Source organism: Danio aesculapii, chromosome 4, assembly GCF_903798145.1.
Source record: "Danio aesculapii chromosome 4, fDanAes4.1, whole genome shotgun sequence".
Lineage (NCBI taxonomy): Eukaryota > Metazoa > Chordata > Actinopteri > Cypriniformes > Danionidae > Danio > Danio aesculapii.
In genome coordinates, this window is record NC_079438.1 from 4,666,484 (window position 1) to 4,694,442 (window position 27,959).

Consider the following 27,959-nt stretch of genomic DNA (forward strand, 5'->3'; position numbering starts at 1 on the left):
TTGAGCTGCGATTCTCACTTTGTAATTCAACTGGAGAAAGGTTTGTGTTTTTAAACTTTTGCGTAGCTATAAACCGAGTGATTAAAGCTTCAGGTTGATGTAATGTTAGTGTTTAAGTTTCATTAAAATGTCCGACGCCAAAACCTGTTGTTGAAAATGTTTAACCCTTTATAAAACGTGGTATTATTTTACTCACAGTAATGAGGGCTATTGTTTGAATAAAGTAACAGAAAAGTGTGTAATAAGTGTTTTAATGAAGGTTTAATTTATTAATTAGCATAATGTCAATCCATTCAAAGTATTCATCACTATAAGAAATTGAGTACTAGTTAGTATCAGGTTATATTGAGGTAAAGTTGGTTTTATATTCACACATTCGTTCAGTGACAGCTCCATACATTGTTTACCGTGGTAATTTGAATATTCAGACTGAAATCACATGTAAATATGACTTCAAAACAACATTAGCACTATTTAATTGACTGTGAACATGTTTTACTTTAATAGTCATTTGCAAATAATACTTTTCAGAAATTATATCAAGAAGGTTAAAGTGCAAATATAAAACCAACGTTACCTCAATTCAGGTCATTTGTGAAAATTTTCCTCTTACTTTGACTTTTTACCTGATTATTATTATTATTAATATATATTTTTTGTTAATTTCATCAATGTTGAAGAGAAGTTATTTTGTTTCTGTTCATTGTTTTATTAATTTAAACAGGACATTTTTATTGTTTTGTTTATTTTAAACAGGATTAAGTGTCCAAACACAGAGAAAAACTCCTGCTGAAGCGACTGATCTCCACACTGTTATAAAGATGGCGTTTATTAAAGAGGAGAGTGAAGATGTGAAGATTGAAGACACATTCACAGTCAAACAGGAAGATCTGCAGGAACAAACAGGTTGATTTTCATTCTCAAAGACCAACTCAGTCATCTGATCCTCATTCAGATATATTTTAATAATAAGAATACTAAATTAGATCCATCTTGCAGCCCTGAGTGTGCTGCCTAGTTCTCCTAAATGCACACGAGCACTCATTGAAAGAGGAATGAGTTTATTTCGTCACTTGTTCTCGTGTCTTTTGTCATTCTTTTATGTATTATTAGTCTCCCACAGGGGCGATTTTTAGGATTTCCATCTAAGGGCTCCTATAAGCCTAATATTACATTTATATGTAGTAATTTAATAGTAATACACTTAAAAATGTTTGTGTAATATGGGTTGTATACTAGTATTCCACTGTATTACATAGACAGGCACAGCCATTTGAGTTCTGAATGAGCCAAATAGGCTCAACCCCCTTGTTTACTGTAGTAAAATCCACTTTCTATATTCAAGTGTGTGTTTTTTTTTGTTTCCATGTATTAAAGAAATAAAACTGCCATATTATAATTAAATTTCACACATATGTATGTTTAAACTTACAGGCTAATTCACATATTTCACGATCTGAATGATAATAATAAATAATAAGTTGTTTTTTTTAATACTAGACGACACTTGTTTGTTTCTCTGTCAGTGACTCAGTTTAAACGAGTACATTCTCCAAGTGCTTCTGTCACTGTGTTTAACCCTTTCTGTGTAAGACTGTATGGTATAGTTAATGCCACACGAACTGCAAAGTGTTTAATATTGGTAGTTCATTTTGAAATATAAAAATAGCCAAATGTTCGTTAAGAGTTTCATTTTTTGCTGGAGGAAACGTGTGCTGATGAGGAGAACGCCGAGAAAACCCCACTGCTCCTCTGTGATATTGGGATACAGGTGATACAAGGTTATCTATATCAAAGAACTGCAAATAAGCGGATATTATAACGATTTATCGATAAACACACACCTCGTTCTCTCGCTGTCCACGGCTGTGGTTTGCTGATCGAATGAAAAACAAAAGACGGGGAGGAGCTGAATTCTGCCGTCGTTTTCTTATCAAATTTAAAGGGGACTGAGGCGATAATTGAGTGTACAGTTCATAAGCTAATCGTAAAAGTTTCAGGGGCGCCGAGTAGAAATATAAAGTACAGCCCCCCTAAAATATGCCTAGCAATGCTCATAGTCTCCCGTTTTTCTCTACCTTCTTAAGGTTAGTGCTACTGTTTTTCTTAAATGTCGATGATGTTGACTTATTACTTGCCGTTTACATGTCACAATAAATTTATGGGTTTAAACCTCGGCCAGTATTGGGCAAGTTCTTACCAGAACGATTGTGTTAACAGTATGTCGAAAAATGTGGGTGCCCCTTATTTTAAACGTCCTGAATGAAATGGATTAATCGTAAAACGTCGTACACCATTCTAAACTACACTCACTGGCCACTTTATTAGGTACACCTCACTCGTACCGGGTTGGACCCCCTTTTGCACTCAGAACTGCCTTAATCCTTTATGGCATAGATTCAACAAGGTACTGGAAATATTCCTTAAAGATTTTGGTGATGAGAGCATCACACGGTTGCTGCAGATTTGTCGGCTGCACATCCATGATGCGAATCTACCAAATTCACCACATCCCAAAGGTGCTCTATTGGATTGAGATCTGGTGACGGTGGAGGCCATTTGAGTACAGTGAACTCATTGTCATGTTCAAGAAACCAGTCTGTGATGATTTGCTTAATTGGTACTAATGGGCACACAGTGTGGCAAGAAAATATCCCACACACCATTACACCACAACCACCAGCCTGAACCATAGATGCAAGGCAGGATGGATCCATGCTTTCATGTTGATGATGCCAAATTTTGACCTTACCATCCGAATGTGGCAGCAGAAATCGAGACCCATCAGACGGAGCAATGTTTTTACAATCTTCTATGGTTCGATTTTGGTGAGCCTGTGTGAATTGTAGCCTCAGTTCCAGGAGTGGCACCCGGTGTGGTCTTCTGCTGCTGTAGCTCATCCGCCTCAAGGTTGGATGTGTTGTGTGTTCAGAGATGCTCTTCTGCAAACCTCGGTTGTACCGAGTGGTTATTTGACTTACTGTTGCCTTTCTATCTAGCTTGAACCAGTCTGGCCATTTTCCTCTGACCTATGTCATCAACAAAGCATTTGCGCCCACAGAACTGCCGCTCACTGGATATTTTCTTATTTTCAGACCATTCTCTGTAAACTCTAAAGATGGTTGTGCGTGAAAATCCCAGTAGATCAGCAGTTTCTGAAATACTCAGACCAGCCCGTCTGGCACCAACAACCATGTCACATTCAAAGTCACTTAAATCTCCTTTCTTCCCCATTCTGATGCTCGGTTTGAACTGCAGCTGATCGTCTTGACCATGTCTACATGCTTCAATGCATTGAGTTGCTGCCATGTGATTGGCTAAGCCTGAGGACATGCACTAAAGCAAGAATACCAGAGTTCCTCACAGCTCCAATACACATCTCTGCATTTGCTTGCAGTAACCATCTGCTCGTGATCTTCCTTCATAAAACTTTGTCATGTTTGGTGTCATTTGACAGATTATGACTTCAGCGTTGCAGTGATGAAATCAGACATTGATTTATTTCAATATACAATCTATTTACTATTGTTGAGTCATGGCCTGAGGAGAGTACGTTCATGTGCTTCTCTCGTTTTGGGGGTTGGTGTTTCACTCATGTTTGACAATGCTTTACTCAGGGTGTAAGAAGGTAAGTGTTGCTAACTGTTGATCTGGGAGAATGGCTTTTACTCCGCGTCTCCCTGCGCGTATATATGTTACAGCTAAGTTTCTCTATACAGTATGTGAGTGTGTTTAAATATACCGACAGTAGAATGAAACGTGTAACTTAATAAACAACTGTGCCTGCTATAAGGCGTTGAGATTCTTTCTGTTTATCAATGATGATAACTTTAATGGAAACAGAATAATTACAATGGAGTCAGTGAAGAATTAATTTAAAGACGCCATCCTTCAACTGCTTTCTGTTTACGATTATTGGTTCCGAATAGCAGCGTAAGCTTCAAGCCTTACAGAATATATGGTAATGTATATTAATGAGAAATGGCAAATGGGATGAATGTAGAAGTAACAAATTGTATGAAGGTAGTTAATTGGTAAATGAAAGAAATTAGTTTTGAAAATAGACATGACCAGGTAGTACATACGAGATGCAGAAACTAACACTCAAGACTTACACACGCATATTTATTGAAAGGGGAAAAACAATCTGTGACTTGTGTAAGAATGTTTCACATTTTAATAGAATGTGTATTTTACTGTGCGTTCACACTGAAGGCAGCGAGAGCGTCAAAGGTCGCTCTGGGCGCCCTGGCGACACCGCTGTCTGCCTTCAGCTCCGGCGGCGAGAGCGTCAAAATTCGCTACATTGATCTCGCATTCAATGGGGCCGTTGTAGCATATATATCAGATTCCTGCATAAAACATGAAAATGTAGTGCACTTATCAAATTCATTCAACAATGGAAGATCAAGCTGCATGTGGTGTGGCTTTGCTCCGCTATATTATCCAATGTGTGTCCATATGTCTGAAATATCCTGAAGCAGCAGTACTGCCCGCTTTTTTAAAGAGAAATATATATAACAATAATGCACAACAGTAACTTATTTAACGCATGTTCCTGTAAGAAAACATTGTAAATAATTGGAAATCCGGCGACCGCAATAATCAAACCCTTGGGAACAACTGTGGTCAGAAGCAAAGTTCACAGGTCTCTATTCTCTGGAATCCTCTCAAGCAGTGGACTTCTTCATGCTGATTGCTTGCCGCGGTTGTTGCTAGATCGGCTACATTAGAGCCGGAAGTTAATGATAATTATTTAGCAAATTTACCATTTATTGTAATTTATTAACGTCTACCCCAACCCTAAACCCAACCGTCACAGTAACGTAAAAACAGTTGTATTACCGAGTATTGTTTGTTATCTATTAAATTACATAATAAATTGTATTTTTTAACGCCCAACCCTAAACCCAACCGTCACAGTAACGTAAAAACAGTTGTATTACCGAGTATTGTTTATATTATCTATTAAATTACATAATAAATTGTATTTTTTTAACGCCCACCCCAACCCTAAACCCAACCGTCACAGTACTGTAAAAATATTAGTTATTGTTATACAGTGTCGTAAAAAAATGCTGCCTAATTAATGTGCATATCGCACTTCCGGCCGGCCGCAAATGCGATCGAGACTTTACCGCTTGCCACCAAACCGTGTCATAGCTCATTACCATAAAGTTAACTTGATTTCGACTCTCCTCGACGCCCACACCGGCGAAGATGCACCTCGCTAGTCCTCGCCGCCTGCTCTTATTCGAAATGAATTGACTTCCGGCTACTTTGGCGCTCTCGCCGCTTTCGGTGTGAACGTACGGTTAGAAAACGTTTTTATTCGGGAAATATTTTAAGTGAAATGCTTAAGGTGCCTTCTTGAGGAATTTTATAATACTTTAATCAACCTAAAAGATTGTATATGACTCTTCAGTGTTGTTGCTACTTATTTATTGTATATTTATTAGTATATGCTTTAGCCATGAATATAGCCGATGCTGCTGATATGGCGTTAAAGCGTAAATAATAAATATATTGTAAGGTTGTTTACATTTTTGGGTGAAACATCCATTTCATGCTTGTCGCATTGTGCCTTCATACTAAAGTTAACCTCTGGCTTTTTTTAAGAGCTGATGGTGCTGAAAGAAGAGGCTGATGAACTAGATGAAAGGAAAGAGAAACACCAAGACACAACGACTGATGAAAAACCCACACTAGCTAAAAAGACTTCATCACGCGGGAGACCTCGGAAATCCAAATCTGAGTGTAACTTCACTTGTCGTCAATGCGGAAACGGTTTCAATCGGAAACAAAACCTTCAAGTCCACATGAGAATTCACACCGGGGAGAAACCTTACACCTGTGAACAGTGCGGGAAGAGTTTCTGCCAAAAGCCAAATCTTAAAATTCACATGAGAGTTCACACAGGGGAGAAACCTTACACCTGTGAACGGTGCGGAAAGAGTTTTGCTAAAATTCATGGCTTCAAAGCCCACATGAGAATTCACACCGGAGAGAGGCCGTACACATGCCAGCAGTGTGGGAAAGGCTTCTATCATACGGGAAACTTAGCAGTGCACATGAGAACTCACACTGGGGAGGAGCCTTACACCTGCAGTCAGTGCGGAAAGGGTTTTAAGCAGAATTGCAACCTTGAAGTCCACATGAGAACTCACAATGGAGGGAGAACATTCACTTGCACACAGTGTGGGAAAGGTTTTCCTCAAAAACAAAACCTTGTTATCCACGTGAGGACTCACACTGGAGAGAAACCTTACATATGCACAGAGTGCAGTAGAGGTTTCATATGTAAAAGCACGCTCAAATACCACATGATAAGTCACGCCGGAGAGAAGCCGTTTGTATGTTCTCAGTGTGGAAAGAGCTTCACAACCAAAGCTAGCCTCATGAACCACACGAATGGTCACACCGGAACCATCGTGTTCACATGTGATCAGTGTGGAAAGAGTCTCACACGTAAAGACTCCATTAAGCAACACGTGAGAAATCACTCAAGAGAGCAACGTTTTCGATGCAGAGAGTGTGGAAAGGACTTCAAACATAAACGAAGCCTCAGCACTCATTTGAAGCTTCACAATGGAGAGCAGAGTCCTCAAAATGGAGGCCTTGTCCCCCAAACGTGGGTGTATTCAAGGTAAGTTAGTGAGAATGAAACCCTTCGAACACCTGAAGATTTAAACTCAATAACCGAAAAGGGGGAAGATTTTTAGTAACTGTTTTGTAGTGTAGATCAGGGCTCACAGCCCAGTACCAGGTTGTGAGAGTTGCTACTGGGCTACAAGAACGCAAAATAACTCCTCCATATATTTGTGCACACTTGCCAATTGTTCAAATGGTCAGCTCTGAAAAGAAAAAAGATTAGGGAGGAGGAAATATTCGGGGAGATGCAGGGAACAATTAAGGATTGTTAGTCGAGGACGTTTCCAGATAATTAGCATAACAAATATTTGCGTGTCTCAGCAATAAGTCACCTACCGTTTTTGATCATTCACATTGTTTGATCGTGTGAACGAGCATCGATTTGCCTCCAATTTTGGGCTTTTTGTCTGTAATTTCACAAAACCTGTTGGCAAATGAAACTCTGGGCTAGAACTCGGGATAAAGCAATGACTGACTCCCCACAGCCCTGTTCAGACTACACAAAGTCATTGCCAGTTATGACATTGACTGTGTCGGATTATGAGATTTTTTTTGACTATATTAAGTCTTGATGTGATGTGGGTAACAAATGAAGAGTTTGGTATTAAAATGCTATACATTTATTTTGTAGAATTTGACACAAAAACTTCTTTTTATCATAACAATGAAACTTTCTGGTTACCTTTTATAGATGCATTATGAGAACTCCTGCAGCAACACAAATAAAGTAGCGTGGGTAACCCTGTGTCGCTTATTGTCAATAAGAACATTAGCCAACCCAGGCTCATTCTGAGAACGTAGTCCCGGGGACGTTTCTGGAGACCGCGAAATACGTAGCCGGGGATACGTACGGTTGCATTTCATATTTTTTAAGTGAACGCTGCGGGGCGGTGTGATGCCGTTCCCTTCGGCGCTTGCCGGCCGGCCACTCGCCTCCGTGTGGAGGGCTTTCCCGCTGCAACCAGTTTGTCCGGTTAGCTCTTCGTGTACTCTGGCGGACTCGAGGCGCAGAGAGGGGCTGACCACCACCACGACGACGACCGGGTTCGAGTTCGGGGAAGAGCGGTTCCAGAAATCAGGTAAGAAAACAAAAACAAAATCCAAAAAATGAAGCGAACAAGTTCATCACAGGGTGAGAATGTGGTCAAAATCCGAAAACGTGGTAAAAATTAGACGAGGGCTTTTCTTTTTCTGGACGGCTTTTGTGAATCGTCGTTAGTTGGGTTTAAGGAACGGAGGAGGGTGGGTCAGCCGGTTGGCTGGTCGCGCGGTCAATCATTCTGTCATCCAGGCAGACAGGCGGAAGGTCGTTCGACAGCGGCCTCCGGCGGGTTTACGCAAGAACGGCGCGGAAAAAAAGTGCAGACAGTGGCCTCTCGCGGACTCGCGAAAACAAAAACTGCAAAAATACGTACCTCCCGGGACGCATTTCGCGGCCTCCAGAAACGTCCCCGGGACTACGTTCTCAGAATGAGCCTGGGTTGACATTAGCTTACATGCTAATTCCAGTACTCAACAGCACATTGAAGCACTACAGCTATCTTCATTTGATTACTTTTTATACAAAATACATATTGTACTACTAACGTGCAAGTGGTGTGTGTATAGGTTATACCACCATATTCTTCATTCTGGTTTTGATTATTTTTTTAACACATATATATATATATATATATATATATATATATATATATATATATATATATATATATATATATATGTTAAAAAAAGTTTAACTGAGCTGATGATATTTGACCTACAGTATTCTCATAGAAGATATCTGCCATTACAGTGATAGTGTTGGCTTAGTACTTTCTATTTGCATATATTTGCAAACTTCTTTATAGGTTTAAACTTGTTTCTAGTAGTTGTTACTAGTTCTCACAGATAGTATCTGAGTTAGAATGACATCATTATTATAATAACTAATTACCAGGGCTATTGTGGTTCTGCAGGGTCTTAAATTTACTGAAATATTGTGTTGTAGGTCTTAAATCTTTTTTAAAACAAGTCTTCATTTTACTTTGTTTATGTTTTGCTACCCAATCTGGCCAAAACCCATACAATCACCAACAATCCATCTCAATAAAACCTTAAACTTTTCATTCAAAAAGGTAATTTTAACTCTATTTATCATAATAGTTTCATTATTTTCCTTACAATAACATTTGTTTAAACGTGCTCCATGTATTTACTCCTGAGAACATCGACCTGGACAGATTGTTGTGCATAGATTTAGTTTCTTATAGTTTTTAAATCTTTTAAAACATTCGTTCATTTGTTTTTAATTATTTTAAAGAAAGTTTGTTTGGAAAAAGTGTATGGAAACAAGTAGAGCTTGCTTGTTTCAACACAATATTTAAAATCTTTTGCTAAGAAATATATATAAGATTGTAATTTTTTAAATTATTGTATTATTCAATTTATTAAATTATAATTTTTTTGATAAGGTAAATTAAAGTCTTTTCCATCTGGGCCATTTGAAAAGTACATTAGCCTTTAGCGCTTTGAGTCTAAAATTTAATTCATAAAGGTCTTAAAAATGTCTTTAAAAATCCTAAATTTAACTTGGTGAAACCTGCAGAGACCCTGGTTTAAAGTATGTCAGAAAGCGTGGACGCCCCCAATTTTAAACATGCTGAATATAATGGACACTAAAGTAATTAATTATTATAAAACATTGTACAGTATTCTAAACTATATGATGTTGCTGTGGGACGACGTGAGACAGAACGAACAAATTATAGTGGAACAAAAACGTTTAACATTGCACTGACTACAACTGGCCAACAAACTAGTCTAAAAGACTTCTGCTGCTTAAGAAATGGATTACAGCATGCTGATGATATGCACACATTTGAGTGTAAAGTTCGTCAGCAATTCTCAGAATATTGACCATATTCTTCACGTACCAGCAGGCGGCGCCATTGGAATCTTTTTTTGAGACTTTTTTTTTTTAAAGAAATAATTTTAAGATCCTAAAAGCAGTGTTATGTTGCTTAGGCATGGGACGATAACCGCTTTCAAAGTATACCGCGGTTTGGAAAAGTCGAGGTTTTAAAACTGCCAAAATGTTCTGCTATATTGTTTCTACGGTACAGTTGAAGTCAAAATTATTAGCCCCCCTTTAAATATTAAAAAATATTTCCTAAATGATGTTTAACAGATTCAGGAAATTTTCACAGTATGTCTGATAATATTTTATCTTCAGGGGAAAGTCTTACTTGTTTTATTTTGGCTAGAATAAAAGCAGTTTTCCAAATCCATTTTGGGGACAAAATTATTAGCCTCTTTAGGTGAATTATTTTTTTCGATAGTCTACAAAACAAACCATCATTATACAATAACTTGCCTAATTACCATAACCTGCCTAGATAACTTAATTAACCTATTTAAGCCTTTAATCTCATTTTAAGCTCAGTGTTAAGCGCGCACACCGCAACTATAAAAAGGCATAATCAATGGAGCGCAGATATTACGAGTCACCATGGCAACATCTTAACAAAGAGATCAGCATTCCTGTCTCCAGCTGAACTTGATGTGCTCGTGCAAAGTTATAGCAAATATGAGCATATATTTAAAAAAGCAACACCACTGCATCAGTGAAACAAAGACAGTTAGCGTGAAAACACAGCTGCTCAAGTTAATGCGCGATTTAAAGTATTTAAATATTTAAGTAAAATGAAAAAAGTAATGAAATGTGCGACGTTTATTAAATTTTCACTTGAAAAAGTCGGGAATTGGCCGTAATTTTGAAGCTATTTCAGATGTAATCGCATTAAATTACATAAATTAGGCTACTGCATAGTTTCTCCAACAAATCTGACAAAACAAGAATGCAGATAACCTTAGCTTAATGTTCAGTGGTAGTGTTTAATTTATGGTTCCCACTTTTACACACGTTGATCAGTTTTAATAGTGTTAAAAGTGCACTTGTGTGTCTGCCTTAATCACTGATCGAGTGGTAGAGGTTGATATGACATTTAGAATGTAAGCAGAACTAAACAATAGCTTTTAGAACAAATAATAATCCCATTAGTCTAGTTACAGTACAGGTCGAAGGTCTGTGAATTTAAGCTAATTATTCATTAGAAAAGGACAAGCCATTCTCATACGTGACTTTGTTCGTTGTGTGACTGAAATGTAGGCAATAGCTATGTTTCCATCCAAAAATGTGAATAAAATGTATGTGCAAAACTGGAATATCACATAAAAGACTTGCGAATAAAGCAGCGTTTACATCCAATGAATTAAACAGAACAAAATCATCACTTCCTGATTAACTGGCGCCAAATATCAACAGTAAAAGCAGAATTTACTACGGTAGCAGAAGCTGCGTGAATCTTTTCTTTATTTAATAAATGTACTCGCGCTTCAGAAGACGATGCTGACACACAATTAACGCATGGTGCTGTTTGAAGCCGTTTGACTCGGAGAACACAATAATAATAATAATATAATAACACTAATACTGAAATGCTTAAGGCGTTTTAGAATGACCAAAACAACATTTCAGATGTGTTACAATGTGCTCAGCCTGCTGGTTTGTTCATTCACACACATTTTCATCATCATATGATCTCTTATAACAAACCTTTTTTCAATGCACATTAGGGGTGGGTGGTACACCAGTGTCATAGTCATCACCGGTGTGAAATTGCGCCACGACATGGATTTTCTAATACCGTCAATACCGTAATAAATCAATTATGCGCCTTGAACGGCTGCATTTACATCAATAATAGCTAATTCTAAATAATAAGGCATTCAATTTTCTTCAAACGTTCAGTTGCGGTCTGAATACCTGTCCTTATACTACAGGGCTCGGAATTGCAACCATTTTCGTCGCATGAGCGCCCAAAATGTAATCTACGCGCCCTCATAATATATTTGGGAGCATTTGTGTGTCTGTATATAATGGTTGTAGTGCAATCTGATTTGATTTTCTCTAAAAACTTGCTGAATCACTCTACCCTGCTGCTGTATTGGTTCATATTAGCTGTCAGTCACTCAACGCTTCCCGCTGTCAGATAACAGGGAGCTTTTGTTACTGCAGGAAATGCAAACGGCTGAAGAGTGAAAAGTGCACAGGTTTGCAAACCTCACCTAAAGTTATAATAATAATAATAATGGCGCAGATGACAGCGATCATGACATGAGGTAAATGTTGATCCGCCAGCTGAGATCAATCGAGTGTTTTCGGAGAAGGTGCCCGAATCTCGATGCGTTGCATTCACCGCGTGTTCAGCGCAAATGTCCGCTAAATATAAAATCTAACACTGTACACGTCATCGCCAAAGAAACTCACCTTTACTAAGTTTACACTGAAACTACGGCTCATAACAAAGAGCGGAATTGCGCTGGTGGTCATCGCGAGAATCCTGCTCTGTCTGCTCATAAATTGGTGCGGCTGACTCGCCTGCTTTATTCCACCGACACAGAGAAATGAAGATCAGCTCATAACGAGACTGAGCATTTACAATGGCCCAAACCGAAACTTTTAAAGAGCGATAGAAGTGAGACTTTCCTTTGTCTGTTCTTCCTTGAGATGTATATTATTTTGCTATTGAAAGTAATACCATGATATTATACCGTCACCGTTCAAAAGATGAAAAATACCGTGATATTAATTTTAGGTCATATCGCCCACCTCTAATGCACATACTGGAACTTGTTCAGTAAAAGTGTTTCCATCGTAGTTAAGGCGCATCTTTTCTATCGATTAAAAGTTTATCCTACTCAGTTATGCGTGTTTTTTTTATGCGTATTTTCAAAAGTTATGTGCATCATGACGTTTCCATTAATCGTTTTTTATTCGCATCTCCAAAATGAGCATTGAAAAAGGTGGCTGGAAATGTAAGGCTAAGCGAGAAATACCGCTTTGTCTTTAAAAAAGGGGAGGAGACCGACAGAAACTCAGAGTTTTGAGGAAAAAAAACCTGCTCCTGACCAGGTTAGGTTCACAGAGTAACTGACCACAGTAACAGACTCTGAGTTAAAGTTAACTCTCTTTCAGAAACAGGCTTGACTTACCATGCTTTGTCCAGTTTGACAAACCTGCCATTTTGAAAAGGAAAACCCAGAGTTTCTCTCATTTCAGGGTTAACATACTCTGAGTTTACACTTAACCTCCTTTTTTAAAAAAGGTCACTACTATGACATGATGGACAATTTTTGAATGTCGCTGTTTGTCATTGTGCTCTGGTTATCCTGAGAGCTGATGCTGAGTATTCTTGGGGCTTTTCACACTTCAAATTGTTAACCCTGGGTCATTTTTACCTTGGATAAACAGAATCCAGGGTTCTCTGTGATCACGTTCCACACTGCTCATGCTATACCTGGGGTTAAAAAAAATCATCCTGGGTGTTCATTAACAGACATTATACATTCGCAAACCCCGGGTTAACATTATTATTAATATATTTACGTCGTCACTGTCCCTAATTGGACAAACAGCAGGTCACCTTTTTAGATGGCATTTCTGCATCTTGTCGGGTATATAAAATATCACCACGTAGGTCTTCAGCTAAGCCCCAGGACATGTACAAAGGCAAGAAAGCTTGGTTGTCCTCTGACCCCCAAAATTAAACATTCTGCCAGGTATGTGATCTCATTTTGAGTCGAAACCTATTACATCTTGTAAAAAAAGGATCATAATAGGAACCCTTTAAAGGGATAGTTGATGCAGAAATGAAAATACCCTCACCATTTAAAGGAAATGTTTGAAACCACATGACGGAGAGTAAATGGTGAGGTCAATTTAATATTTGGGTGAAAACATCCATTTTATGCTTGTCGTTTTGTGCCTTCATACTAAAGTGAACTTTTTTTTTTTAAGACCTGATGGTGCTGAAAGAAGAGACTCTTCAATGGAATGAAATGGAAGAGAAACAGCAGTTTGAGAAACCCCAAGACATGACGACTGATGAAAAACCCACACTGACTAAGAAGACTTCATCACGCGGAAGACCTCGGAAATCCAAATCTAGGTGTAATTTCAGCTGTAAACAGTGTGGAAAGAGTTTCAGTCAAAAACCAAAGCTTGATGATCACATGAAAGTTCATACTAGGAAGAAAACCTGCACCTACAAACAGTGTGGAAAGAGTTTCTATAATACAGGAAATTTAACCGTGCACATGAGAATTCACACCGGAGAGAGGCCGTACACGTGCCAACAGTGTGGAAAAGGCTTCTATAATGCTGTAAACTTAACAGTGCACATGAGACTTCACACTGGGGAGAGACCGTACACATGCCAACAGTGTGGGAAAGGCTTCTGTACAACAGGAAACTTGGCAGTGCACATGAGAATTCACACTGGGGAGAAGCCTTACTCTTGCCCTCAGTGTGGAAAGAGTTATAAGCAAAGTAGCACCCTTGAAGGCCACATGAGAACTCACGATGGAGAGAGAAATTTTACTTGCACACAGTGTGGGAAAAATTTTGCTCATAAACAAAACCTTGTTATCCACACAAGGATTCACACTGGAGAGAAACCTTACTCATGCGCAAAGTGTGGTAAAAGTTTCCCATATAGGAGCACACTCAATCACCACATGATAGGTCACACAGGAGCGAAGCCGTTTGTATGTGCTCAGTGTGGAAAGAGCTTCACAACCAAAGCTAACCTCACAAACCACATAGATGGTCAGACTGGAACCATAGTGTTCACATGTGATGAGTGTGGAAAGAGTCTCACACGCAAAGACTCCATTAAGAAACACATGAAGATTCACTCAGGAGAGCGTTTTAGATGCAGTGAGTGTGGAAAGGGCTTTAAACGTAAAAGAAGCCTCAGCGCTCATATGAAGCTTCACATTGGAGAGCAGACTCCTCAAAATTAAGGCCTTGTCCACAAAAACACGGGTACAGTTTGGCTGTTCATTCAGTGAAGTTTATTTATAAACTACTTTCCAGAGGATCATATGCTTATGATTGTCAACGGCTGGTACCGCATTAGCTATCACATGATTCACCATTCAGATGATTCCTAACTCACTATAAATATCCAGAGTTTCTTACTCAGTTAGCTTCATCTTGAAGAATCCCCCTCCCACCCCTACACCACCTCCTTTTTAAATTGGACACCATGGCAGCCCAGTGGTTAGCACTGTTGCCTCACAGCAAGAATGTCTCTGGTTAAAGTCCCTACTGAACCAGTTGATATTTCTGTGTGGAGTTTGCTCATTCTTACCGTGCTCACGCGAGTTTCCCCTTCGTTCCCCCCACAGTCCAAAAACACGCGACCTAGGTAAACTGAATATTATAAATTGGCACCATAGTCGAGCTCTTAGTAAGCCATATATCACTCTTTAGCCATCCCTATATCTGTCATTAGAACAGAACCATACAGGGCAGTTCATCGAGATCTACCTGAGCTCAAACTTTTTTATGAGCTTAGGTCTCTCCCGTGACAGCATGCCAAACAAGTGTGAACTCTTGAAAACATATCAAGTTAATGGAAATTAACCATTTGAACACCTGAAAACTCAATAACTGAAGAGGGGTGAAGATTTTGACTGTTTTGTAGAGTAGATTAGGGGTCACAGCCCAGTACCAGCTACCGGGCTGCAAGAATGCAGAGTAACTCTGTATGTTGAGTATCGGCATCTGAAAAGGTGTGAACCAAATGACCTACAGGAACTCAAAAGTTGTGACCCAACCACAGGAGTTGGGTAATTTCCGGGGGGTTACATCCTTTGTTATAAAGTAGTGTCTCACAGACAGTACTTTGGGTTAAGTTACCAACGAGTTAACATCACTGCTGAGGAACTGCACTATTCAATAAAATCTTCTCCCCGTAAGAACTTTGGTCAGCTTACTTATTTGATGTATTAAAGTCATCTACACATTGGCAAGCCACCCAAGAATGGTTAAGCCAAATACAGCAAAATCTAACATTGGGCCTGTTTCAGTAAAGAGGTTCAACCAACTCTGAGTTTAAACTTGAAGTCTGAGTTGTCTTACCGTGAGATTAAAAACTCAGGGTTTTCAGTTTCAGAACAGCCGATCTGAGTTAGATAAATCAACTTTGAGTAGACCAACTCAGAGTTAAGCGCGTAGGCAACCACCTAGGAATGATATTGAAGTGCAGACTTACTGTGACTTACTGTGTTGAAGTGGGACATCTGCAAGTTACAGTACATGTGGACCACCTGTTACCATCAAGGTCTTCAGAAAGACAAAATGAATGGATTTCGGATGATCTTTTCGATGATCTGCCAGTTCAGAAAGCTGGGACATCAAACCCACAAGTTCATCCTGATGAGTTACCAGAAGTGATACATGAACCACGTTATACAACAAGGCAAAGAAAACCACCACAAAGGCTTAATCTTTAAGTATGAGTTAGGAGACATCTAAAGTAAAACAGTCTGAAAACATCTGAAAGTATCTGAGAAAGACAAATATTGAGCTTTTGCAGACACAGACAGCACTACAAGGCCAGATGGAGATCAGTCTACTAGGGGACGCAGCGCAGGAGAGTCACGATAGCCTACAGTCACTTTACATTCACAGACAGACTTTTCCTTCAGGAAGTGTTATGAGGTGGCCATCTTCCTCAAATCTGTCCATCCAGCTTTGAACAGAAATCAGCCTGACTGTCACTGGCACCGACAATCCTTCAGTGCTGCTCAGACAATATAGATTTGATTGAAATGTGGCCCATGTTATCAGTTGTCCACCAATGCATCCCACAAGAGCAGGTTATAATCATTGTGCAGCAGCGCACGATCAGCCACTGGAGCAACATGGGTTTATCCTTGATGATCTTCATCGATAAAGAGAACTACAGAAACGATCAGGAGCATCCAGACTAGTGATAGGTCGTTCTTGAACGATTTGTTCATTTTGAACGAGTCTTCAATATGACTCGGGAACTACGAGTCCTCTCAGGGAGTGATTCGTTCATCCGAGCGTGTGCAGACTGCGCACATTTGTGCAGGTGGTATTGTTCATTTAAAGTCTTTTGAGTTGTTCATCGCGGAAAGGCAGAAGCCAATCATTTGCGTTTAGAGCCGGAAAGAGAATTGATCCATTCATCTCTCGAGTCCTCTATCGGGTTTGAGTCATTTGTTCCTCACGTGCCAATCATATGCGTTTAGAGTCGGAAAGAGAATTGATCCGTTTATCTCTCGAGTCCTCGGGTTTGAGTCATTCTATCACGTGATGAACGAACGACTCAAGAACCAGAAGACTCGAAAGGTGAACTAATCATCATGGCTCCTTTCGGCTCAGACTGTGTACATTGGTTAAGATTATATGTGACTGTCAGTGTAACGTGAACGAACCACTGACATTTGAAGACATGAAGAGGTGAGCTGAGCAAACAGACGAAAATACCTTCAGAGAAAAAAGAGCAGGTAAACATTGACTTTTTATTTTCTCCTACTTATAGTATTCTATTTATGACTTGTTTGTCATCTGATCAACCTTTTGGGCTAGTTGTAGATGCGTTTGGAAGCAATTCGTAACATTTTAATAATATTTTGGCAAATTGAACCAAATGAACGAAATGACTCGAAAAAAGATTCGTTCATCTCGATGAACAAGACTCAAAGATCCGAGTCAGTAAAATGATCCAAACTTCCCATCACTAATCCAGACGTGGCAGATTTAGCAGAGCAGAACTCTTCAAGCAGACCAATGAGGGTTCATCAGCTCTTTTCTGAGACACTTTTGACTGTGTGTTTGAGTCTCTTTCCTGATATGGAGTTTTAAATGTCTTTCTTTTCTTCTGTTCATTAAACATTGTTAGTATAAAGATGATCATAGGTATATAACCCCAGATATAAAGTAATAATCTAAGCCTAAATCATGACCTGTTCTGCAGGAGTTAATATGTAGAGATAATCTGCTATAATTACCCCGAGTTTCTGACACCTAAAGCTCAGGGGCCTCATGTACGAAGACTTGCGTTGAAAAGATACTAAAACATCGCGTACGCACAAAAATTCAGATGTATGAAACACTGCGTACGCCGAATCACACGCATATTCTCTTTGTACATCCGAATGAACGTGAAACTGAGCGCAACATGCACGAACTCTACCCCTCCCTGCCTCCTCCTCCATATGAATATGCTAATGACTCTACTTTGGCAGAACCCAACGAAAAAAGCAATGGCAAAAGCAAGCAAAAAGAGAAACTTTGAACAGAATGTGATTCGGAGGTGCTGCTTTTGGAGGTAGACGGTGTTATTTGCAAGTCTGTCCTCCGGAATTAATAACAAAAGAAAAAAATAGAGTGTGAGAGTTTAGCTGACGCGGTTAACACAGTTGGGTTTGAACATCGCACTGAGTGGATTAAAAAAAGAAATAGTCTGATGTATAGGTGTAAAATTTTGCAGTGTCTTTAGCATCGTGAGTGGCGTAGCTCGTAAAGCGCATAGTAACGTGTTTTGACGCGTTCGAGTCCAGCGTCTGACGAACTCGTTCTTTTTTTACCCCACTACATATCAGATTTTGCCTACTCTTCATCACGAGGAAGACAAGTAGGAATCAAGAGTCTGCATCATATTTTACTTGCATATTTATTGAATGGAAATGTTTCTGATTCACATATGCAAATTCATCTTCAGATGGCGCCTTTATAGCAATGTGTGTGCAGTAGATCGCTCTGATTACATTGGGAAAACCGGCGATCGCTGCAAGTTGCGCTTTAATGTTTGACTGGTCAACTGCATGGTATGGAAACCTTATATACCTGCTAGACATGCGGATGGTCTCGTCCCATACAGCTGCCATTACACGGCTCAAAAATACGTTGTAGTGTGCAATTTAACACAACTGCCTCTAGGAGTCGCCAATGGAAATAAAACAAACACACACAAGAAATGCACGTACGCCAGGCATGAAGTTGGCGTGGACCAGCGCACATTCCCACGTTCATTTCATCGTTAGTAAAACGAAACGTGAGCATAAAACCTGGCGTACGCAAAGTTTTTGTACGTACGCAGTGTTGATACATGAGGCCCCAGGTTATCTGCTTATATTTCATTAAACTGTAATTACCATGTTTATATAGAGCAATAAACATTAATTTTCTGTTTATAAAATATGCGATTACAAGTTTTTTGGCCTTTAAAACATGTTATTAGCATATTGTGTAATTTACCGTAACATGCAAACATTGTGTACATGAGAGAAAAGGAGCAAAAAAGAAGTTTTTCTTTTAACACATGCAAGTGCAAACACAGCAGTGAAAATTTACAATTTGACACACTTATTCTCTCAGAGACTAAAATTGAGCTGAACACACAGAAGAGACTCCCGGTCATCTCACTGCTTCTGACTGATCCTGCAGAGGATTATGGCTGTAGAAGTCTATTAGCCCAGGGGTCACCAAACTTGTTCCTGGAGGGCAGGTGTCCTGAAGATTTTAGCTCCAACCCTAATCAAACGCACCTGAATAAGCTAATCAAGGTCTAAAGCTGCGGTCACATTGGGCTTTGTGTGGGCGAAATTCTGTCGTGCGGCGCTGCGAAAAGGGGCGGGATTAAACAAGCTGATTAGACATTAAAAAAAGTGAGCGATTGCTCCATGTTTTAAATTTCTGTCCAGAGCGGTCCTGTTTTGATCCTCGATTGGTCTCACGCAGTCAAGTGATGCGAGCGTGTCTTCAAGTGTTGCGTGTCTTCTCACTGACAGTATGTCGACACTGTGAAGTTAGTCAGAGGATGTAGGGTTAGCTAATACTTAAATAGCCTGGTTGCCAACTGCTCACTCATATCCTTAAAAAGTAGTAGATTTAGCCACTTCCATACAACTTGCTAATTTCAGCGATTAGATGATTATAGATCTCCATGCTGTCGTGCCATTCTGCTTCCTACAGTCAAATGTGTCCTAGAATCGAATCTAATTATGTCGAATCATCAAGGTAGCGCAAGACTCCACTTAATCTACTGGATACAAAAGATTTCAAGAGAATTCGGAATGAATCAAAACTTAACATTTTATTTGTCGGGTAAAATTGTATTATGCCAACTACACAATGAAACGACCAGAAAGCCAATTCAGAGATGGCACTGTAAAAATACAACATCCATTACTCAAAGATAAATCAAAGAGTTAGAGATGCATACCTGACCAGAGAAGTACGTTGCAGCATAAGTCTCAGAGATGCTGCAACGGGGTGTCTTGGCTACAAGATCCCAGTGATATTTGTCAACATTTCCTTTAAATCAGGGGTCACCAATCTCGGTCCAGGAGGGCCGGTGTCCCTGTCTTAGCTCCAACTTGCCTCAACACACCTGCCTTGGTGTTTCAAGTATAACTAGTAAGACCTTGATTAGCTTGTTCAGGTGCGTTTGATTAGGGTTGGAGCTAAAATCTTCAGGACACCGGCCATCCAGGAACAAGTTTGGTGACCCCTGCTTTAAATACTCAACTCAGAACAAACAGCCATAAATTCAAGATAATAGAAGCGTCACCGAGACCCTTGCCTGGTGAGTTTGAGGTGGTAATCATCTCTAGAGGGGGGAGCATCTTGGAGAGACTTTATCCAAAAACCAAATCAACATACACCAGCGAAATATTACAGTGACATTTGGACCACATTACCAATCACACAGAGACATTTTAAATGAGACCAAACATGAATATAAGGCTACAAGATACACCATATTAAAACCATGGACATTTTATGTGACGTGCTCTGATCAGAAGGTTACTTAAAGGTCAAGAAGGGGGGATTGAGGTGAAAGGAGAAGGGTGAACTTTCTTGCATTCCCCCCTGGTGAGGTGTAGCTCTGCGTTTCCAGCCTATTGTCAACCGTCTCAGGTTGATTTGAATAGAACAGTTGAACAGCTGGTTTCCTGAACTTCCTCTCAGATCAAAAAGTTTATGTTTTATTGCCTCTCATGAAATTCCATAAGTTCTCAGGGTCTGATATTATGTAGAGATTTTGCCATTCTTACATGGGTAAATCTCTCCTCAGCCTCTCAGTCTTCAGCACAGTTTCACTGATGATCCAGGATAAACCCAAAACCCAGGATAGAGTGGCTCAGTGAATGTGGTCTGGACTGAGTGGATGGGGCTCATTGTGTCTTTATAGATGTTGTAGAAGATCAGAGTTCCTGCATTGTGATCCACAAACACTCCTATTCTACTGCTGATCGACTGTACTGGGAGATTAGCCTCTGTGTTATTGTGTCTGAATGAGCAACTGGAGGAAAAGCAGCTCAAACTCCAGGACTGATCATTATATCCAAACAAACACTCAACACTGTCTCCCTTCCTCCTGATTCTCTTGTATGACACTGATATACACACATGATCTCCACTCCAGTCAGTCTCCCAGTAACAGCGTCCACACACACTCTCTCTGCACAACACCTGAAGATGATCAAATCTGTCTGGGTGATCAGGATGCGACTGTTCCTCCCACACACACTCCACCTCTCTGTTCTCCTCAGACAGAATGAGTTTAGCGTTTGCTGTGTTTGAATCCAGTGTGAGGAAACGGGCATCTGAACACAAGTAGAGGCACGTTTATAACACAACAACACTCAAAGATGCGTGTGTGTGTGTGTGTGTGTAGACGTACATTTGCGTGGTCCTGCTGTAATCCTCTTATCTTCTCCATGATCCAGACTGGGAACACACACAAATTCACATTCAGTTAGTAAACAAACATCAGCTTATAACACGGACACACATGCACAGAATGTGTAAGCTCGTGAGTCACTGTTATTAGCACTAGTTTCTATCTGTGCTCTGCGAATGCTGTACTTGTGAATGCAGTAGTGTGATAGAAACGCAATAAAGCTGTTGGCTCTGAAAGGGTTGTGTTCAGAATAACGGAAGTGTGGAGATCATGAGAGAATTAATTTATTCGGTCAAGAAAACAGGAGTCGTTATTGCTCCTTTATTGAGGAGGAAGCTCAGCAATGTCAAACACTGTTATCAAATATATTTCTCTCTGAATTGTGCAACCCAGTCTCATTCTGAAAACATAGTCCCGTGGACGTTTCTGGAGACCGCGAAATACGTCCCGGGAGGTACGTGTTTTTGCAGTTTTTTATTTTCACGATTCCACGAGAGGCTGCTGTGTGCGCTTTTTTGTATCTCAAATGTCTCTCACGAGTGCCTTTCGCGGCCAAGCTGTTCTTGTGTAAACCCACCAGAGGCCGCTGTCGATTGACTGAATGATTGACTGGGCGACCAACCAATCGACTGAGCCACCCTCCTCCTTTTCTAAACCCAACCCATTTTACCGATTGACCCGCCCACCCACTTCCCTAAACCCAACCGACGGTTTACAAAAGCCATCCAGAAAAGAAAAGCCTTCGTCTGATTTTTACCCCTTTTTCAGATTTTACCACATTCTCATGTTCAGGGTGTACCTGATTTCTGGAACCGCTGTTCCCCGAACTCGGTCGTCATCATCGTCGTGGCTCCTCTCTGCGTCTCAAGTCCGCTGACGTACACGACGAGCTAATGGGACAAACTGGTCGCGGCGGGAAAGCCCTCCACATGGAGGTTAGCGGTCAGCCGGTAAGCGCGGAAAGGAACACCGTCATACTGCCCCGTAGCGTTCGCTTAAAAAAACGAAATGTAGCCACACGTACCTCCGGCTACATAATTCCCTGTCTCCAGAAGCGTCTCCAGAAGCAGGACTACGTTTTCAGAATGAGCCTGTGTTGGAATTGTGGGTCGTTCAAAAGAACTACAGAAACAACGTAAACGCTCCTCAACATTTCAGTCCTTCAGTGTGGTTTGTACTGCAATCTCATATTTAAGAGTTCCCACTTAGATATGCTTGGCGTATAAAGCAGATTTGGCATGCTGTCCCGGGAGAGAACCCTGAGCTCGAAGATATTTGAGCCCAGGGCTCCCGCCCGGTCGATAAGCATATCAGGTGATCCGAGATCAGGTAGGTCTCGAGAGCTCCCCCTTTAGAAAAGGGAGGAAAAGGAGGAGATGGGGTGGAAGGGGGGATTCTTCCGAATGAAGATAGAACAGTAGGAAGAAAATGATCTGTTTATAGTAAACTAGGATCACTCTGATTGGATTATTACTGATTACAGATGAGTGGCCAGACGTGCTCAATCATATCACGTGCTCCTCTCGAAATTAGTTTATGAAACTTCACTTAAATCAACTTCATTCTCCAAAATCAGTGCAGGAAACAGTCATCTTCACCTCACGCATTATAAATTACTGTACAACACAAACTGAACAGTAAATATAGAACTAGAATGAAGGAAATAAACAAGGGAACTATGTGTGAAGAGTAGGATACTGACAATCCAACAGGGGAGACTTGTTCCGGAAAATGTAAACACTGAAAAATTATAGGTTGCTGAAACACTCGCTCCTGCACATGTATGAGTGTGAGAATAGTCTAGTGTCGTCTTTGGAGAATCATGAGCTCCGTCAGGAAAACAAACGAGATTTAAGCAGGTTACTAGTGGATAAAAAAAGTTTTACAAACAATAAAGACAACAACCAATTCATGCTAACTAATTTAATATGAATATTAATTTAAATTAAGATTCATTAAACCTGCAATATCTTTAAAGTTGTTGCGCTTGTAAGGTCAGTCACATAATAACGTAAACTTGGCAGATGAGGTATGTTCCTATTATTCATACTTAACGAGATTTGGCTGTTGAATGCCTACCCTTTTAGTCCTCGTTAAGTAAGTACTTATTGAAATTGAGTACCTACTCATTGAGTATGTGGTTTCGAATGCAGCCTCACTCTGAGTTGATAATCTGAATCAGTGAATCATTTACTAAAGACTCAATTTGACCAGATAATCTGAATCAGTGAATCACTTAATAAAGACTTACTTTGACCAGATAATCTGAATCAGTGAATCGTTTACTAAAGACTTTATTCCTGAGTTGCTGGTGTAAACGGGTAAATGTGACACCTCCAGGCATAGAATGTGGTGACATCAGCAGTCACCCAAATTTTAAGTCCACGTTTGGCTGTTGAATGGCACAAGCTGTTCATCCACTGTGACATTTATGCCAGGGTTGAATAGGAGGGTGATGCGTCCACATTTCCCACAGGTATCTGATGGGGCAAGCGTGTCCGCTCTATGATGAGCTTGTCTCTGGAGCTTGTCAAAATACAGAGCTCTGCCGATTTCATAAAATCCTATGAGGGACATGGTGGCTCTGAAAACTGCACCACAATCATTCCACAGGCAACGTGTGGACTCCAGGCAAATCCACTTAGGGTGCTTTCACTACTGTGGTTCGGTTCATTTGGTCCAGACTAAGGGCAACAAACGATACATTGTAGCATTGTTCTGCCGTTGTCACATCCTGTCTTCCATGTATGTTTGTTTTCGTCATGTGACCTTTCCCATGTGCTCCTTTGTTCCAGTTCCCGCCATTTGTTAAGGTTCATCACCTTCACCTGTATCATCCCCTGTGTGTAATTGTTGTCATCATGTTCCTGTGTATTTATACCCCTTAGTTTCATTCAGTCTTCCTCCAGTATTCTCAGTTGATGTCTGTTTTTCACCCCATGTCATTCCCGTGTTCTCCCATGTATGTGTTTGTTAATAAATCTATATGTTTTGATAATCCTGAGATCCTGTGCCTTCCTGTAGTGAACCCAGACATAACATAATACTGGACCAAAACAGAAAAAGTTTGCGACGTTTTATTTTCATAGTTTTTTTGCCCTCGGTGTTTTATTTTCCTCCCCCTCCTGTTTTTTCCCCATGGATTCCATTTACACTTCCGAATTCCTCATCCTCATGATGAAGCAGAGGGAAAGCAGCCTCGAGGACCATATGGACAGATTCCTGTTCCTATAAAATCCAGCTGGCCAGATGACTGCGGGTTCTACAACTCCAACTTGAACGCCGCTTGCAGAGCATGGTCATCCGAAGATGGTCTTACCGAGGGCCTGCCTACCTGTTTCGCCGGCCAGAGGTTGTCACCCAACATCATCTCCTCCACCATTGGAGCTACGGACTGTTCTGTTTTAGTTTGGATCATGTTCTCACCACAAACGAACCGCTCCAGGGTTCGTTTGAAAGCGTATCGAGACAACCTCTTCAAGTAGGTCTCGATTTGATTTTTTTGGTCCGCTCTTGGTGCGCACTCAAGTGTGATTGCTACATTCACAGCTGCCCAAACGAACCAAACCAAGAAGGAAAACGAACTCTAGTGCGATTTCATCAAATCAAATAAGGCAGGTGTGAAATCACCCTTAGTTTACTTTAGTTTAGTCTGTACTTCTCAACATGAAATGGCAGCCAGTGCATAAATACACAGTTTTTGTTTAGTCCATGTAGTTCTGAGAGCTGAGGTGCATATTTTGATTTTCTCAAGGTAAGTGTGTAAAGGTCACTCTCATGCACTGAATCTCACGCACAGGCCTATCTAAAGCGATAATGGTGCCAACTGATAATCAACAGTAAAAATGACAAATTTTAACTCGCAACAAATCAAGAATGCATGATTATATATTTCATGGTTTGGAATCACAAAAATGTGATTATAATGGAAATGAATGGGGCAAAAACAGCCAGCAACAGTAAATTATGGAGAAAAGAATACAATTACTTTTTATACTGAAAATACGCCATTTTGTGTGTCTTTATCGACAAATCAGTGACATCATTTCAAGAGTTCACACTTGGATATTGTTTGACAACTGTTTGCAGGTTTGGCATGCCGTCCCGGGAATGAATCCCTGAGCTCGAAGATAGTTGAGCCCAGGGCTCCCGCCTTGTCCATAGAGCATGTGAGGGGAGTATGAGATTAGGTGGATCTCGAGAGCTCCCCGTGGGAAAGGAGGAGAAGGGGTGGATGGGGGTTTCTTCGGAAAACGAAGATAAGAGAGTAGTTCTAGCTAGGCTTCTTATAGTGAGTTTGGATTAATCTGATTGGCTAACTAATGAATGTAGATGGGTGGCCAGATGCAGTCAATCATATCACGCGCTCCTCTCGAAATTAGTTTGTGAAACTTGACTTATGAATTAAAGAGTTAAAAACCTGTAATTTTCTAAAAACTCTTTAGCAGCTGTTTTCACCCCAAACATAACAAAATGGTATTTCTCAGAGTTTTTTTTTCCCAAAATGTGTGTCAAAATATGATTTGTCACCAAAAATCATTGCGCTAGCTGAAACAGACAAAGTTATGGCCAAATTAAGACTCTAAATCACCTCAGAGTGGATGAAAATGGCTCAACAGTACATAAGGGTTAAACTCTAAAACTGTCTCCAGAATCTAGAAATCTACATCAGATTATTCGCTGTCTGTCTCTAAGCAGAAATCACCAAAACCAAAACATGTGCATGCTCATCTTACTTGAGTTTGTCCAGTGTGTAGTTTGGATCCTCCAGTTTTTGGGAGAGTAGCTTGACTCCTGAATCTCCTGGATGATTGTAGCTCAGATCCAGCTCTCTCAGGTGTGAGGGGTTTGAACTCAGAGCTGAAGACAGAAAACCACAGCCTTCCTCTGTCACCATACAGCCAGACAATCTACAAACGCACACACAAACAGTCCACGTCACATTAGTTTGACAGACAGAAGTCCTAACACACAGTGACCTGTGTAGTATTTTCTCTAGTTTCAGTCACAAAAGGAACAGTAGTAACACTTGAAAGGGTGTTCATAAGACTGTCATGACAATTTTATAATCATGTTGTGATATGTATGATATGAATATGGATGAGATGTTATGAATGCTTAAGACAATTGTCGTTAAGTGTAATTAGCTCAGTTATGCCATTATAAATGCAAAGACGACGTTGTTTGAGATGTCTGTGTTGTGTAACTTGACATATTTATGAAGTTATGTTGTCATGGTAATGTCAAGTTTCATTACAAAAACACAGACATGTTATGCTGTTTTTATGTCAAGTTGTCATAAAGCAAAGATTTGCATTTGAAATGACATAACTGAGCCAATAGCCGCGTTTCCACTATCGCGCCTAAAGCGAGCGAGCCAGGGCGAGCCAAGGCCAGTCGCGTTTCCACTATCACTTCCGGGGCGTAATCGGGCCAAAGCCGGGCTTCCTTGGGGCCAGCGTCCGGCCTTTTTCGGCCCGCCGAATACCTTGGGCCAAGGAGGGCCAACTGGGGCTTCGGGGCGGGGTTACGTACAAAGGTGGAGTTTTCCTGTCAGGTAAAGAGGAGACAAGATGCTTTCTTCCCTTACATTTGTTTTGCTATCGCGCTTGATCAACTCACTAAGAAGAAGAAAAAAGTAAATGCCGCCGAACTCGAATGCCCTTATCCAGGGATCGCTGTCTGGCCTTACACCAACAGACCACAAACAGTAAAAAAGCAATCGCTTCGGTGTTCTCCATCTTCCAGCTCTCGTAGTGATGCCAGGTTGTGTTTGTGGTTATAATTTGAGTTTTTTGTTCCCGCTGAAGTGGGCGGGTTGTGTGACGGGTTGTGTGACGTTTGATTCAGGGGACGTTCTGGGGGCGGTGTTTGCGTGACGCGCTGCGAGCAACTAGCCCGACAGTGGAAACGCGACATGATTTCGGCCTCATTTCTCAACCTCCCGGGCTACTGGCCTGGCCTGGCCCGATTAAAGCCCTGGCTCGCACTGGCCCGATAGTGGAAATGCGGCTAATGACAGTTACCATAAACATGCACAAATTCTTAATTATTCATTATGTTCCTCCGAGTGTACGGGGTTGTCCTAGCATTGAGGGTTGTACTGTCAGTGCTGGGTTGCACCTGGAAGGGAATCTGCCATATAAAACATGTACCAGAGTAATTGGCGGTTCATTTTGCTGTGGTGACCCCTAATAAATAAGGAAATAAGTCAAAGGAACTTGAGTGAGTGAGTAATGAGTGAAGGCCCTTTCAAACAAAGTTATATTTCATTCTTTGTCTGAGGACAAAAAAAAAGCAGTAAATGTGTCACGCCGCACAACACTACGATGATGGCTGAGAGAGAGGAACAGTGTTGTAGCTGTCACGGTAACACAATGAAGACAAAGTTGGATATCTCCTTTCGTCAATCTATTCAAAACAACGATGATAGTTCAACAGGAGAGGCAGGTAAGTGATAATCATAGAGCAGTCTTGAGAGTAGTTCACAATGTAAACAAGGATCTTCTTTCAACCATCAGAATATAAAGTCACTTCCCTTAATCATGGTATGTGCATCCACAGGTAAGGAGAAACGACCACGGAAGAAAGGCAAGCAAGGGAGAAGGTGAGGTGAACCATCTGACTTCGATTCCAGCCGCTGTATGGCTTGAAAAGGTGAGTCTTTATTTGGGACTGGTGATTGCTGGTGCAGGTGTGTCTCATTAGTAATCAGGGGATTGTTGTACGGGGTGTGGTGAGAAGTGGCTGGAGAGGGAA

At 40.6% G+C, this 27,959-nt stretch overlaps 2 protein-coding genes across 2 annotated transcripts in view; one reads left to right on the plus strand and one right to left on the minus strand.

The window, feature by feature from the left end:
- Positions 1-27,917, plus strand: LOC130221960 (gastrula zinc finger protein XlCGF8.2DB-like). Its single transcript, XM_056454553.1, has 4 exons — positions 1-40; positions 757-906; positions 5,620-6,646; positions 27,765-27,917. The coding sequence occupies exons 2-4, from the start codon at positions 822-824 to the stop codon at positions 27,766-27,768; spliced, it is 1,116 nt and encodes a 371-aa protein (XP_056310528.1). The 5' UTR covers positions 1-40; positions 757-821; the 3' UTR covers positions 27,769-27,917.
- The window catches only part of LOC130221896 (NACHT, LRR and PYD domains-containing protein 12-like), a 28,705-nt gene continuing 19,803 nt past the window's right edge, over positions 19,058-27,959 (minus strand). The window contains exons 11-13 of the mRNA XM_056454436.1: positions 25,937-26,110; positions 21,201-21,247; positions 19,058-21,123 (exon numbers count right to left, since the gene is read on the minus strand). Of these exons, the coding sequence (XP_056310411.1) occupies positions 20,603-21,123; positions 21,201-21,247; positions 25,937-26,110 (742 nt within the window). The 3' untranslated portion in view covers positions 19,058-20,602. The remainder of the gene's footprint in view (positions 21,124-21,200; positions 21,248-25,936; positions 26,111-27,959) is intronic.

Coding starts and splice junctions, on each gene's coding strand:
- LOC130221960 (XM_056454553.1), top strand. CDS start 822: ATGGCGTTTATTAAAGAGGAGAGTGAAGATGTGAAGATTGAAGACACA. Junction 907..5,619: donor AGATCTGCAGGAACAAACAG/GTTGATTTTCAT, acceptor GCTTTTTTTAAG/AGCTGATGGTGCTGAAAGAA.